Below are 12,623 nucleotides of genomic sequence, written 5' to 3' on the forward strand. Positions count from 1 at the left end.
GCAGCTCATGCAGCTCAATATCAAAAAAACAAACAACCCAATCCAAAAATGGGCAGAAGACCTAAATAGACATTTCTCCAAAGAAGATATACAGATTGCCAACAAACACATGAAAGAATGCTCAACATCATTAATCATTAGAGAAATGCAAAACAAAACTACAATGAGATATCATCTCACACCGGTCAGAATGGCCATCATCAAAAAATCTAGAGGGCTTCCCTGGTGGCGCAGTGGTTGAGAATCCGCCTGCCGATGCAGGGGACACGGGTTTGTGCCCCAGTCCGGGAAGATCCCACATGCCGTGGAGTGGCTGGCTGGGCCTCTGAGCCATGGCCACGGAGCATGTGTGTCCGGAGCCTGTGCTCTGCAATGGGAGAGGCCCGCGAACCACAAAAAAAAAAAAAAAAAAAATCTAGCAACAATAAATGCTGGAGAGGGTGTGGAGAAAAGGGAACCCTCTTACACTGTTGGTGAGAATGCAAATTGATACAGCCACTATGGAGAACAGTATGGAGTTTCCTTAAAAAACTAAAAATAGAACTACCATACGACACAGCAATCCCACTACTGGGCATATACCCTGAGAAAACCAGAATTCAAAAAGAGTCATGTACCAAAATGTTCACTGCAGCTCTATTTACAATAGCCAGGACATGGAAGCAACCTAAGTGTCCATCAACAGATGAATGGATAAAGAAGATGTGGCACATATATACAATGGAATATTACTCAGCCATAAAAAGAAATGAAACTGAGTTATTTGTAATGAGGTGGATAGACCTGGAGTCTGTCATACAGAGTGAAGTAAGTCAGAAGGAGAAAAACAAATACCGTATGCTAACACATATATATGGAATCTAAGAAAAAAAAATGTCATGAAGAGATTAGTGGTAGGACAGGAATAAAACACAGACCTACTAGAGCATGGACTTGAGGACATGGGGAGGGGGAAGGGTAAGCTGTGACGAAGTGAGAGAGTGGCAGGGACATATATGCACTACCAAATGTAAATTAGATAGCTAGTGAGGGAGATCAGCTGGGTGCTTTGTGACCACCTAGAGGGGTGGGATAGGGAGGTGGGAGGGAGGGAGATGCAAGAGGGAAGAGATATGGGAACATATGTATACGTAAAACTGATTCACTTTGTTATAAAGCAGAAACTAACACACAATTGTGAAGCAATTATACTCCAATAAAGATGTTAAAAAAAAAAAAAAAAAGTTGATTAGCTTCTCAAGACTCATGTAACCAAATCATATGAGCTAAGTATATAGACCAGATGTCAATTTACTTATTTATAATGGGACATGTTCCTTTCCCATGCCTAAAAGGCTCATACTGACTATGGAGACCCTTCTGATATTAAATTGCTTATAGAGCCAACTTACCCATTAACAAGTTGCCTAATAGAAAGGACACATAAGAATAAGTATAACTAGCTACACTTCCAGGGTGACACAGCAGAAGAGAATTTTCACTATCCACTCATTGGTACGTATTGGACTTCTGCACCATGTGAACATATCGCTAAGTTAGAATATTAATCAGAAAAAAGAATTTAGAAAAATCCAGTGAAGAGTTCCTGTTCCCCCACAGGAAATGGATAGTTAAAGGTCCCACAGACCATCTCTGTGCTAGTAACAGTCTTTGCCTAGATGGTTCACAATACTACAAAACTGGGCCTCCCACTGTAGCCCCACCCACCAAGAGACTACATCCTAGCTTCCTTGACTGGAATCAATCCAGACACATATTTCTAATCACTAGGGTTACTTCTGCTAGGGATGACCATCTTCTTCCAATGACTCTAGTCCTACTAAGGGTAATATTCATCCCAAATTTTGGGCAAACATTATATACTGACTACAGCATACAGAAAGAAACAGCTCCAAACATAGGGAAAATATAATTACATGATGAAGCAGAGAAGGGAGGTTAGTTCTGGAAACCCCTCCAGACCCAATCCTAAGAGCACAGGGGGAATGCAAGACAGAACTCAAAAGTGTTCACCTTGGAGCCTACAGCTGGGCACCACCACAGTCCTGGAGGACTGCAGACTGCGCAGGTGTCACAAGAGCAACAGTAAACAAACGTCCCTCATACTGTGTGGGACCAGTGTGAACAAAGACCCAGGATGGCAGCAACAGAGGCTAAATGCCAGAGGACTCTTTACACAGTCACTGCTCTCTGCCTGCAGTGAAAGACCTTATGTTTTTGGCCTGAGCAAGCCTGTTGTTTGGGGGTAATTCAGGAAAGGGGGTTGTCTTCAGGAAGGAAATACTAGACTTCCAACAAATAAGGACAAACAGTTACTTTATCAATTAATTGGAAAAATAAGAAAGATAACCTTTTTTTTTTTTTTTTTTTTCGCGGTACGTGGGCCTCTCACTGTTGTGGCCTCTCCCGTTGCAGAGCACAGGCTCTGGACGTGCAGGCTCAGCAGCCATGGCTCACGGGTCTAGCCGCTCTGCGGCATGTGGGATCTTCCCAGACCGGGGCACGAACCTGCGTCCCCTGCATCGACAGGCGGACTCTCAACCACTGCGCCACCAGGGAAGCCCAAGATAACCATATTTTTATCCAAAGCTTACAGTGTACTGTACACCAGTTATATGTACATAGCATTTTACTTTTGATTTCACAAAAGAATAGTGATAATAAATGCTAATATCAATATTACAACTGCTTTTTATAAAAGCTAGACCTTTCAAAATAGAAGCCAGACAAAATTTATAACATGGCCTTAAGATATAGAGCTTTAAAGATATCAGGTATAAATGTTTCTATGGATTAGGGAATGAGATTTTTTTTTTTTTGGCCACCCCACACAGCATGTGGGATCTTAGTTCCCAGACCAGGGATCGAACCCACGCCCCCTGCATTGGAAGCACAGAGTCTTAACCACTGGACCGCCAGGAAGTCCCAGGAATGAGATTTTTAGGTCAACTGCTGAGCAACTGATAGATAAGAATGGCCAATTTAATTAGAATAGAGCCAAATTCCATAGGATGGGAAGTGAACTGATTGTGATCAGATAGATTATATGCTGTTCTTAACAATGACAGCAGTTACCAATGACTGAGCATTTACCAAGTGGCAGGTGGTGCTTAGTTACAATCTTCTAAAAAATTCTTTTAATATTTTAGAACCCTTGAGTTTACAGAAAGAGAAAACTAAGGCTCAGCAATGACCATAAGCCTATAAATCAAAATGGCTGCCTGACAAACTAATTTGATTCCCAAATGGTCAAATTCTTTGTGTTTTCCTAGAACAAGACAGCTCCCTTAAGAACTGCCCTTCTGGGACTTCCCTGGTGGTCCGGTGGTAAAGAATCCACCTTGCAATGCAGGGGACAGGGGTTAGATCCCTGGTCAGGGAACTAAGATCCCACATGCCTCGGGGCAACTAAGCCCACACACCGCAACTACTGAGCTCGCGCGCCTCAACTAGAGAGCCTGCATGCTGCAAACTACAGAGCCCACGTGCTCTGGAGCCCGTGCACCACGCACCACGACTAGAGAGAGAAACCCCGCATGCCACGACTAGAGAGAAGCCTGCGCGCCACAAGAGAAGATCCTACATGCCTCAAAGAAGATCCCGTGTGCCGCAACTAAGACCCGATGCAGCCAAAAATAAAATTAAATAAATCTTAAAAAAAAAAAAAAAAAAAAAAAAAAGAACTGTCCTTCTAGGGACTTCCCTGGCGGTCCAGTGGTTAAGACTCGGTGCTCCCAATGCAGGCAGCCCGGGTTCGATCCCTGGTCAGGGAACTAGATTCTGCATGCCACAAATAAGAGTCCACATGCCACAATGAAGATCTTGCATGCGGCAACAAAGATCTCACATGCCACAACTAAGATCCGGCACGGATGGATAGATATAGATAAAAGAACTGTCCTTCTAAATGATGCAACAGAAACTGCTTCTGGACTTTGAAATAGTAATCTGTGGTTCTTAACCTTTCTGTGTGCCAGTCTGGTGAAGTGTATGATACCCTTCTCAAAATAATGGTTGTTTAAAACTTTTGTAACCGAAGGAAATGCTAAATTTCAGTTAGAGATTAGTGAAAATAAAGATGGATTGTTTTCCTATCCAGCTTCACAGACGCCTGAATTTTGAGAGTCCATGGACCCCACTTTACAAGCCCTGACAGGTTAGTGGAAGGAACCATCAAAGCGGAATTCTTCAGAATGCATCAATTCTGAATTCTTTATTTTTCAGACTTGCATTTGCAAGAACCAAGAGCTCACATACACGTAAGGCTTGCACATCCTAATTTGTCGGCAATTTTCCCCCTTGTTCTACTGTCCTTAATTAATTTCGAGTTATTAATACTGTTTTATAATCGAGAGACTGAGAATTATATTCAATAACATAACACAAGAAAAAATACATTTGATTTACCATTACTATTATAATTATCATTATTACCAAGTTATGCTTATTGAGGAAAAAGAAGGAAAAATATTAAAAGGCAAAGATAAATGCCATGTCTTAGAAGAATCCGGTGATCAGATACACACCCTGGCACACCAGCAGATCCACAGTACACATCACTAACTACTGGATCTCAGCCACCCCTGGTTTGCTTTTCCTAAGAGGATGCAAGGCAAGGAAGGACCAGAGCACATTCCTTTTGATTAGTGGAATGACATTTAAGAATAATAACTACTACATGTTGTTTTTCTATTTCAATATGGGGAGACAGTTTAAGGTTTTCCAACTCAAAGGGAAGTCCATGGACCAGTAGCATCAGCATCTGAGAACTTGTTAGAAATGCAGAATCAGGGCCGCCTCAGAACAGAATCAGAGTCTGCATTTTAACAAGATCCCCAGGTGATTCATATGCACATTAATGTTTGAGAAGCACTGATTTAAAGCATAAATAGATAAATTTAAAACCCCCTTGGAAAGGATCACTGAAAGTGTCAGGAACACGGGAAAGACAAGACCGGAAACACTGAAAATAAACTTCATAAATGTTTCTAAAGTTGGCCTTACTCACTTTTAACCACTAGCAGAAAAAAGGCTGTACAGAACAACCTGTAACCTTTACAGCCCCACATATGTGCAATTAACAGGGAGACTGCCAGCAAGCTGTAGCATATGACAACACCACCTCCCAAGATTTATGTTAACTCAACCAACTTCACTACAAGGACTTTAGTTCCCAAAGAATTCATGAAGGTGTTATACTTTTGAGGTAATGGGAGTAGGAGAATGCAGAAGAGATAAGGTAGAGGAAAGATAAATTTTCATCTGATAAAAAAAGATGTAGTCTTTAAGTAGTTCATTCTTCAAAATACATTACAAATTCCAAAAGCAGTGCTTTATTTCCTTTAAGTGTAAACCAAAATTGTATTATAACAAACAGCAGAAGAACTGGAGAGCATCCAAATTTCAGATCAGAGAAGTGAAATAATTTGTCCAAAGAAGTAGAACCCAGGTCTTCTAGCTCCCAGGCTCATGTTCTTTCTGCTGCAGCAACTGCTAATTTTACAGCCAAGTATTTGCAACTGCTTTTCTGGTCTAGGGGAATATAAATTTGCAAATTATGATTTTCTTCCCATAGGTACTCAGTAAAGAGTCAGTTCACTTTTTTCATTCAAACATGTTATCTCAACAACACGACATTTTCCAAATACTAAAACCAAAGAAACCCTTATTTTTAATAATTCTATGGGGAGGAAAAAAAGTGGTTGTAAATACTGTTAAACAAACTCAACTATGGGCTGGGGAGGAGGGAGGTGCACGTCAGCTATATGTTCATTAGAAACCTTACCTCTTACTTGATGCACAGGAATTAGCTTTCCAGCCAGCATATCATAGACATAGAGAACCTTGCTGTGAGTACTCGTGGCTAAAACCTTTTCTCCATTAGCACTAAAACAAGCTTTAAAGATGGGAAACTTTTCCAAATAGATGCTCTGAATTTTAGGATTTGTTTTTCCATCAACCTATAAGGAAGTACAAAATATTCCTTTTGATTATTTCCACAGACCATGTATGCTGATTGTAAACACTTTTCACTACAAGTCTTTTTTTTTTTAATTTATTTATTTTATTTATTTTTGGCTGCGGTGGGTCTTCATTGCTGTGCATGGGTTTTCTCTAGTTGCAGCGAGTGGGGGCTACTCTTCATTGCAGTGCACGGGCTTTGTTGTTGTGGAGCACGGGCTCTAGGCACATGGGTTTCAGTAGTTGTGGCACGTGGGCTCAGTAGTTGTGGCTCATGGGCTCTAGAGCACAGGCTCAGTAGTTGTGGCGCACGGGCTTAGCTGCTCTGCGGCATGTAGGATCTTCCGGGACCAGGGATCAAACCCGTGTCCCCTGCATTGGCAGGAGGATTCTTAACTGTTGTGCCACCAGGGAAGTCCCTACAAGTCTTCATTTAAAAATGCATACCTGAAATAGCGATACAGCATTATCTAGTCCAGCGACCATCACAACCTGTGCACGAGGATGGAACTGCACAGACGAGATCCGAGCAGTACTAGGACGTTCAGCATTAGCATGCTGGCAGTGCTTCATCTACAGAAAAATAAAGCTGGAATTTTATCAATTCGAATGGGTTAACATTATTTTCTTTAAAGCATGAAGACATTATAAAGTAGTTTACAATGCAGAAGAAAGTGCATTGGAAGAGTAACCGGAAGTCCACAGCTCTGCTACCAACTAGCATTCTAGTACAGTGCTTTACTATACAAGAATCCATTTTTCAGGGGCTTCCTCTACATTAAAAATGCAATTACATAAAAAACACAGTATCATATGATGTCTTCTTTGTAACCGCTGAAGATAAATTTTTGTGGTGACTACATTTTCAATGGAGGTGAATTCACCCTATGAGGAGCTAAATGAATTATCTGCACAGGGTGGGGAGAGACAGAATCACTCTGTCTAATAATCTACCATAATAAGGTACCCTCTCCCCATCTAAATTCGCATGCTACCATTTTATAATGGGGAAAATTATGTCAAAGAGAGAACTGTTCATTTGACATATATTTAACTGAAACAAGCGCTAGGTAGGCACTTGGTTACCACAATGAACAAGTGAGACACAGTGATGAGTTAGACAGTAACTAGAGTAAGCCGCTTCAGATAGGATGGCAAGGAAAGACATTTCTAGGGCATCATGTGAGCAGAAAGGTGCAACTTTAGGTAAGATGGCAAGGAAAGACATTTCTAGGGCGTCATGTGAGCAGAAAAGTAAGAATGAGTTGGCCACTGGCACAGTGCTTAAAGAACACATGGAGGGATAAGCAAGCGCAAAGGTTCAGGGGCAAGAGAGAACTTGGCATGTGCAAGAAACAGAAAGAAGGCCTGTGTGGCCTGAGTAAGGAATAAGAGGAAAAGGCATCAGATGAAGTTGAAGACATAGGCAAAGGCTAGATCCTGTGAAGGGCAGTGTAGACTATGGTAAGGAATTCAGAAGTTTTCAAAGAGCAATGAAAAGTGACAGGACATGATATTTTATTTTTAAAAGATCCCTCAGGCTACTATAGGAAGAACGGTTTAGGAAGAAGGAAAGTGGAAGTGGAGAGTCTAGCCACGAAGCTGTTGCTACGCACTGGGCGAGAGATGAGAGCAGCATGAACAAGGCTGGGGCCAACAGAAGGAACAAGAAATGCAAAAGGAGGAATCAAATAACATTCCTAAAAAATTCGTGGGAACATAATTTAATCTTGTTTTTGCAAAAGGTAAAAAACCTAACACAAATATTTACCAAGGCAAAATGACAGCAAGCACATTTAATCCCACAGATAACAGGAATCCATACATTTGTAACTGGGAAGTATAATTGATTTCAGAGTTAATTAGTTGGCTTGACACAATTTTACTGATTCTCACCTTTAAGATTCCTTTAGGAAGAGAGGTTGATGTGGATATGAAATTCCCAGTCCTCTGCAACAAATCATCTTCATCCTCTTCACTTTCATCTAAGTCAAACAAACCCATAGGCTGATCTTCAGAATCAATGAGATGGCCATTACCTATCCCAAAACATCTATATTTCGAACTTCAACTCCCCTCCCAGTCTCCCAACCTCAATCGTTTTATTTAAGCTGCAACTGGTAAAAGTAAAACAGCAAAATAAATTTGAAGGAGAGGAAAAAGATGACAAGACCTCAATGTATACGGTTAAAATCAATGCCTGACTCTGGAACAAAAGACACACATTCACTACAGTGACTAAACAACGTGAAATGAAATAAAGATGAAACGGAGCCAGCATTTAATTTAAAAAGAGAAACTCATAACAGTGGCAAGATGGGCAACAGGATGAACAGCAGATCTAGCTTAACAACTCACAGGAAAAAGAACTAGAACCTTTAGCTGACTGAAAGAACAATGCCAGCAAACTGTGTATCAGAACTTCCAAGAGAGGTAATAGGGCTGGTTTTCCCCTGGAGATGACTGACGATTCTAGTAAAGAAAGCTGAGAAGCTAAGCAGAGTGTTTAAAACACTTGTAGGGTTAAGAGAGCAAAAACTAGCACCAAAAGCCCTCTAAGGTTCCTAAGGAGTCTGGTAAACCACCAGGCTCTGGATTGTTGCCACAAAAGGCTATACATAAAATTAAAGGTGAAATCAAAGAATTACGAGAAAATCTCCCAGGAACTGAAACCCGGCATTGAATCCTCACACTCTCTCACTAGAATAAGATGTTCTAGGATTGCTAGTGCCCACTGCCCAACCACCTACCCAAAAACAAATATACAGATTCTCTGGAGAAAGATACCATTGTCCTAGACCTCTAGTTAATCAATACTATTTCTCATATACAATGCCCACCACTCAATGACATATAACCAGGTAAATAATGACAAGGTAAGATAACTTAACTGAAAACCTAAAGAAAAACAATCCTCACAGGAGATCTAGATAATGAAGTTATCAGACATAAAATTTTTAAATATTACATTTAAAACTCATAGAAAAAGAGATCAGGTCTGTGGTTACCAGAGATGGAGGGTAACATGAGGGGAATTGGATGAAGACAGTCAAAAGACACAAACTTCCAGTTATAAGATATATAAGTACTAGGGATATAATGTACAACGTGATAAATATAACTGCTGTATGTTATATATGAAAGGTGTTGACAGTAAATCCTAAGACTTCTCACCACAAGAAAAAATACTTCTTTTCTACTTCTTTAATTTTTATCTATATGAGATGATGGATGTTCACTGAACTTATTGAGGTAATCATTTCATGATGTATCTAAGTCAAATCATTATACTGTGCACCTTAAACTTATACAGTGCTGTATGTCAATTATATCTCAGTAAAACTGGAAGGAAAAATAATTTTAAAAAAATAAAAAATTTATGTTTAACATATTAGAGAGAATGAAAGGCAAGACTCAGAATTAAGCCAGAGAACTAGACTATTTAAAAAAAGGAACCAAATGGAAATTCTAGAACTGAAAAACAGAGTAATTAAAACTAACACCCCAGTGGACGGTTTTAACAGGATATCAAAATTACCTGAAGAGAGAATTAGTGGTCTGGAAAAAGGATCAGAAAAAAATATCCAGGCTGAAGTACACAAAGCAAAAAGACAGAAAATACAGAAAAGAACAGTCTACAGCCATACCACCCTGAATGCACCTAATCTCATCAGAAAAGAACACAGAATGTTTTTTTTGTTGTTTTTTTTTTTTTTTTTTTTTTTTTTTGCGGTACGCGGGCCTTTCACTGCTGTGGCCTCTCCCGTTGCGGAGCACAGGCTCCGGACGCGCAGGCTCAGCGGCCATGGCTCACGGGCCCAGCCGCTCCGAGGCTTGTGGGATCTTCCCGGACCGGGGCACGAACCCATGTCCCCTGCATCGGCAGGCGGACTCCCAACCACTGCGCCACCAGGGAAGCCCCACAGAATGTTTTAAAAAATTTTTTTAACATACATGTAATTGGTATCCCAGAAGGAAAGAAAGAATTGGAACAAAACCAATATGTGAAGGGATAACAGGCAAGAATTTCCAAAACTTAGAAAAGACATATAGCCAGATTCAACAGCACCTATGAAGACCAAGCAGAATACAAAGCAAGCTAAAAAAACTGGAAAACTGCAGCAGGGGGCAGGGGGATGGTGGTGGTGGTGAATAAATTGACAAAACAGCAACAATAAAACTCCATAATATTAAGGAATTACTACTGATTTCTGAAGGTGTATGATAATAGCATTATAGCTATGTTTAAAGGGGGGAGTACTTCTCTTAGGGACTTCCCTGGTGGTCCAGTGGTTAAGACTCCATGCTTCCACTGTAGGAGGGCACAGGTTCAATCCCTGGTCAGGGAACCTGCATGCCAGTGGGCCGGGGGGAAAAAAAAAAAAGGTAATTCAGGAAAAAAAAAAAAAAAAAGATAATCTAGTATTTACAGATAAAAACAAGTAATATGTTGGAGATAACTGTGAAGCTGGGCTGTAGTCACCACTCCGCCAATAAGCAATTGACAAAACAGCAACAATAAAACTCCATAATATTAAGGAATTACTACTGATTTCTGAAGGTGTATGATAATAGCATTATAGCTATGTTTAAAGGGGGGAGTACTTCTCTTAGGGACTTCCCTGGTGGTCCAGTGGTTAAGACTCCATGCTTCCACTGTAGGAGGGCACAGGTTCAATCCCTGGTCAGGGAACCTGCATGCCAGTGGGCCGGGGGGAAAAAAAAAAAAAGGTAATTCAGGAAAAAAAAAAAAAAAAAGATAATCTAGTATTTACAGATAAAAACAAGTAATATGTTGGGGATAACTGTGGTTGGTGAGCCTTCTCTCTCTTCTCCTATAAGTCAACTGGTGGTCAATATCCTAGGCAACATTGGAAGAGCCAGCCTGAAGATGACAGAACCTCTATAAACTTGGGTCCCTTAAGTAGAGCATCACCTTCTCACCACCTCAATTGTACTCATAGGAAAAAAAAAAATTCCACTGGATTAAGCCACTGGGATCTGGGAGATTTTCTGCTTCAATGTCAACATAAACCTAATCTATAATTACATGGATCTAAACTGCTATAGTTCTATGAATGCAATATTCTAAAATGGATAATAAAATTATATTTCATCCAGGAAGGTAAACTGATGACCGAGGTTTATAATTATGCCATGTAAAAAAAAGTGACGGATGGGACTTCCCTGGTGGTCCAGTGGTTAAGACTCCACACTCCCAATGCAGTGGGCATGGGTTCGATCCCTGGCCTGGGAACTAGGATCCCACATGCTGCGTGGGGCGGCCAAAAAAAAAAAAACAGTGAAAGGACAAGATGATTAACATATTAAAAAAAAACCTGGAAAGATATTTCTCAAATAACAGAAGAGTTTTATATGAAAGAGAGATAAGATTATATCTCTTCGAAAGTTAGGACTACAGAGTGTAGGGAGGCTAAATTTCAACAGTAAAAAAATTACAATTAGTTCTTAAAGAAAAGAGGAAGAAACAGTCTAATAAAGAGCACAACATTATTTGAAATATTTAAGCAGAGGCTAAATTATCATCTAACAGATGTTGTAGAGAAGTTTCTTGCAGCAGATAAAGTTGGGTTACATCACTAAGAGTCCTTCAATCTCTAAAAGTATCTGGTTGGAAACGAGAGGGTAAGTTTCTACTTAGTAAGAGTTTGAGTTTTCTAACAGAATTATATAAAACTGGCTTCTTGTAAGGGCTCCCTATACGTGAATACCATGAAGACTGACATGGGTGGGGAGAAGGGAGGGAGAGGTGATGATGATAATCAAACAGAGGTTCATCAGATACCAAAGATGCTAAGAAAGGAGCTCCTGTATTACAACGGAGGGATATACTCTAGAGTTCCTCAAGAATTTCACAAGTCAATTCCAAGTCTAAAATTTATAACTCCAAGAACTCAAATCAGATCTTGGCCAAACCATCCATATAAATAATATCTAAACTCAAAGATCTAAACAGCAGAAAACAGTTTTGGTACAAGTCAAACTTAAAATCTGCAGTTGAAAAATAGGTTTTTAGAAAGTGAATAATCATCTGGGCCTAACCTGACATGTGCTCCTTAGAAAGACATTCCATTTCCTAGTGGATAGCTAGATCAGCTGCTCATGTCTTTGGAAGGGGCTCTGAATCAAGAAATAACACTACTACTTATTTTTTACTTAATCTATGACATAATGTAACATAGTTCTGTTGAGGAAAAACATCATAAAATTCATCCATTATTGTCTCTACAAGTAAAGAAATGCTACTAAGTACGTCTTACACTATTGTAAAAGAGCTTCCTTCAGAGAAATGGTAGACTTCAAAACCAGACATTAAAAAAACAAAAAAAAAAAGACATATTTCAAACACCAGGTTTTAATGAGCCTCGTGAGAAACCTCAAATAATAACAGAACAGGAATAGGAATCTATTTACCAACTTAAACAGAGGTGTCAACACTCACCATCTGAAGATGTTTTCCACTTATTGGTTTCTGCCCAGGCAGGTACTCCCCCCATGGCATGCTGGAATCTAAGCAAAAATGTAAAAATAAAATTTTGTAGTGACCACTGTATTTATATAGACCTTAATACATTTAAAGACTATAGGTCAGAGCATGAATAGAATCTCTTCCAAAGAAGTTTTCATCTTTCAGAACAGAA

The 12,623-nt window shown here is 39.9% G+C and overlaps 1 protein-coding gene across 2 annotated transcripts in view; it reads right to left on the minus strand.

Annotated features, from left to right (window-relative positions):
- Window positions 1-12,623, minus strand: part of UTP18 (UTP18 small subunit processome component) — a 40,778-nt gene that overhangs the window by 21,792 nt on the left and 6,363 nt on the right. For both annotated transcript variants that reach the window (XM_028499717.2, XM_007116555.4), the window contains exons 4-7: window positions 12,425-12,492; window positions 7,858-7,946; window positions 6,409-6,534; window positions 5,786-5,960 (exon numbers count right to left, since the gene is read on the minus strand). In XM_028499717.2, coding sequence (XP_028355518.1) covers window positions 5,786-5,960; window positions 6,409-6,534; window positions 7,858-7,946; window positions 12,425-12,492 — 458 coding nt within the window. The remainder of the gene's footprint in view (window positions 1-5,785; window positions 5,961-6,408; window positions 6,535-7,857; window positions 7,947-12,424; window positions 12,493-12,623) is intronic.

Source organism: Physeter macrocephalus, chromosome 14, assembly GCF_002837175.3.
Source record: "Physeter macrocephalus isolate SW-GA chromosome 14, ASM283717v5, whole genome shotgun sequence".
NCBI lineage: Eukaryota > Metazoa > Chordata > Mammalia > Artiodactyla > Physeteridae > Physeter > Physeter macrocephalus.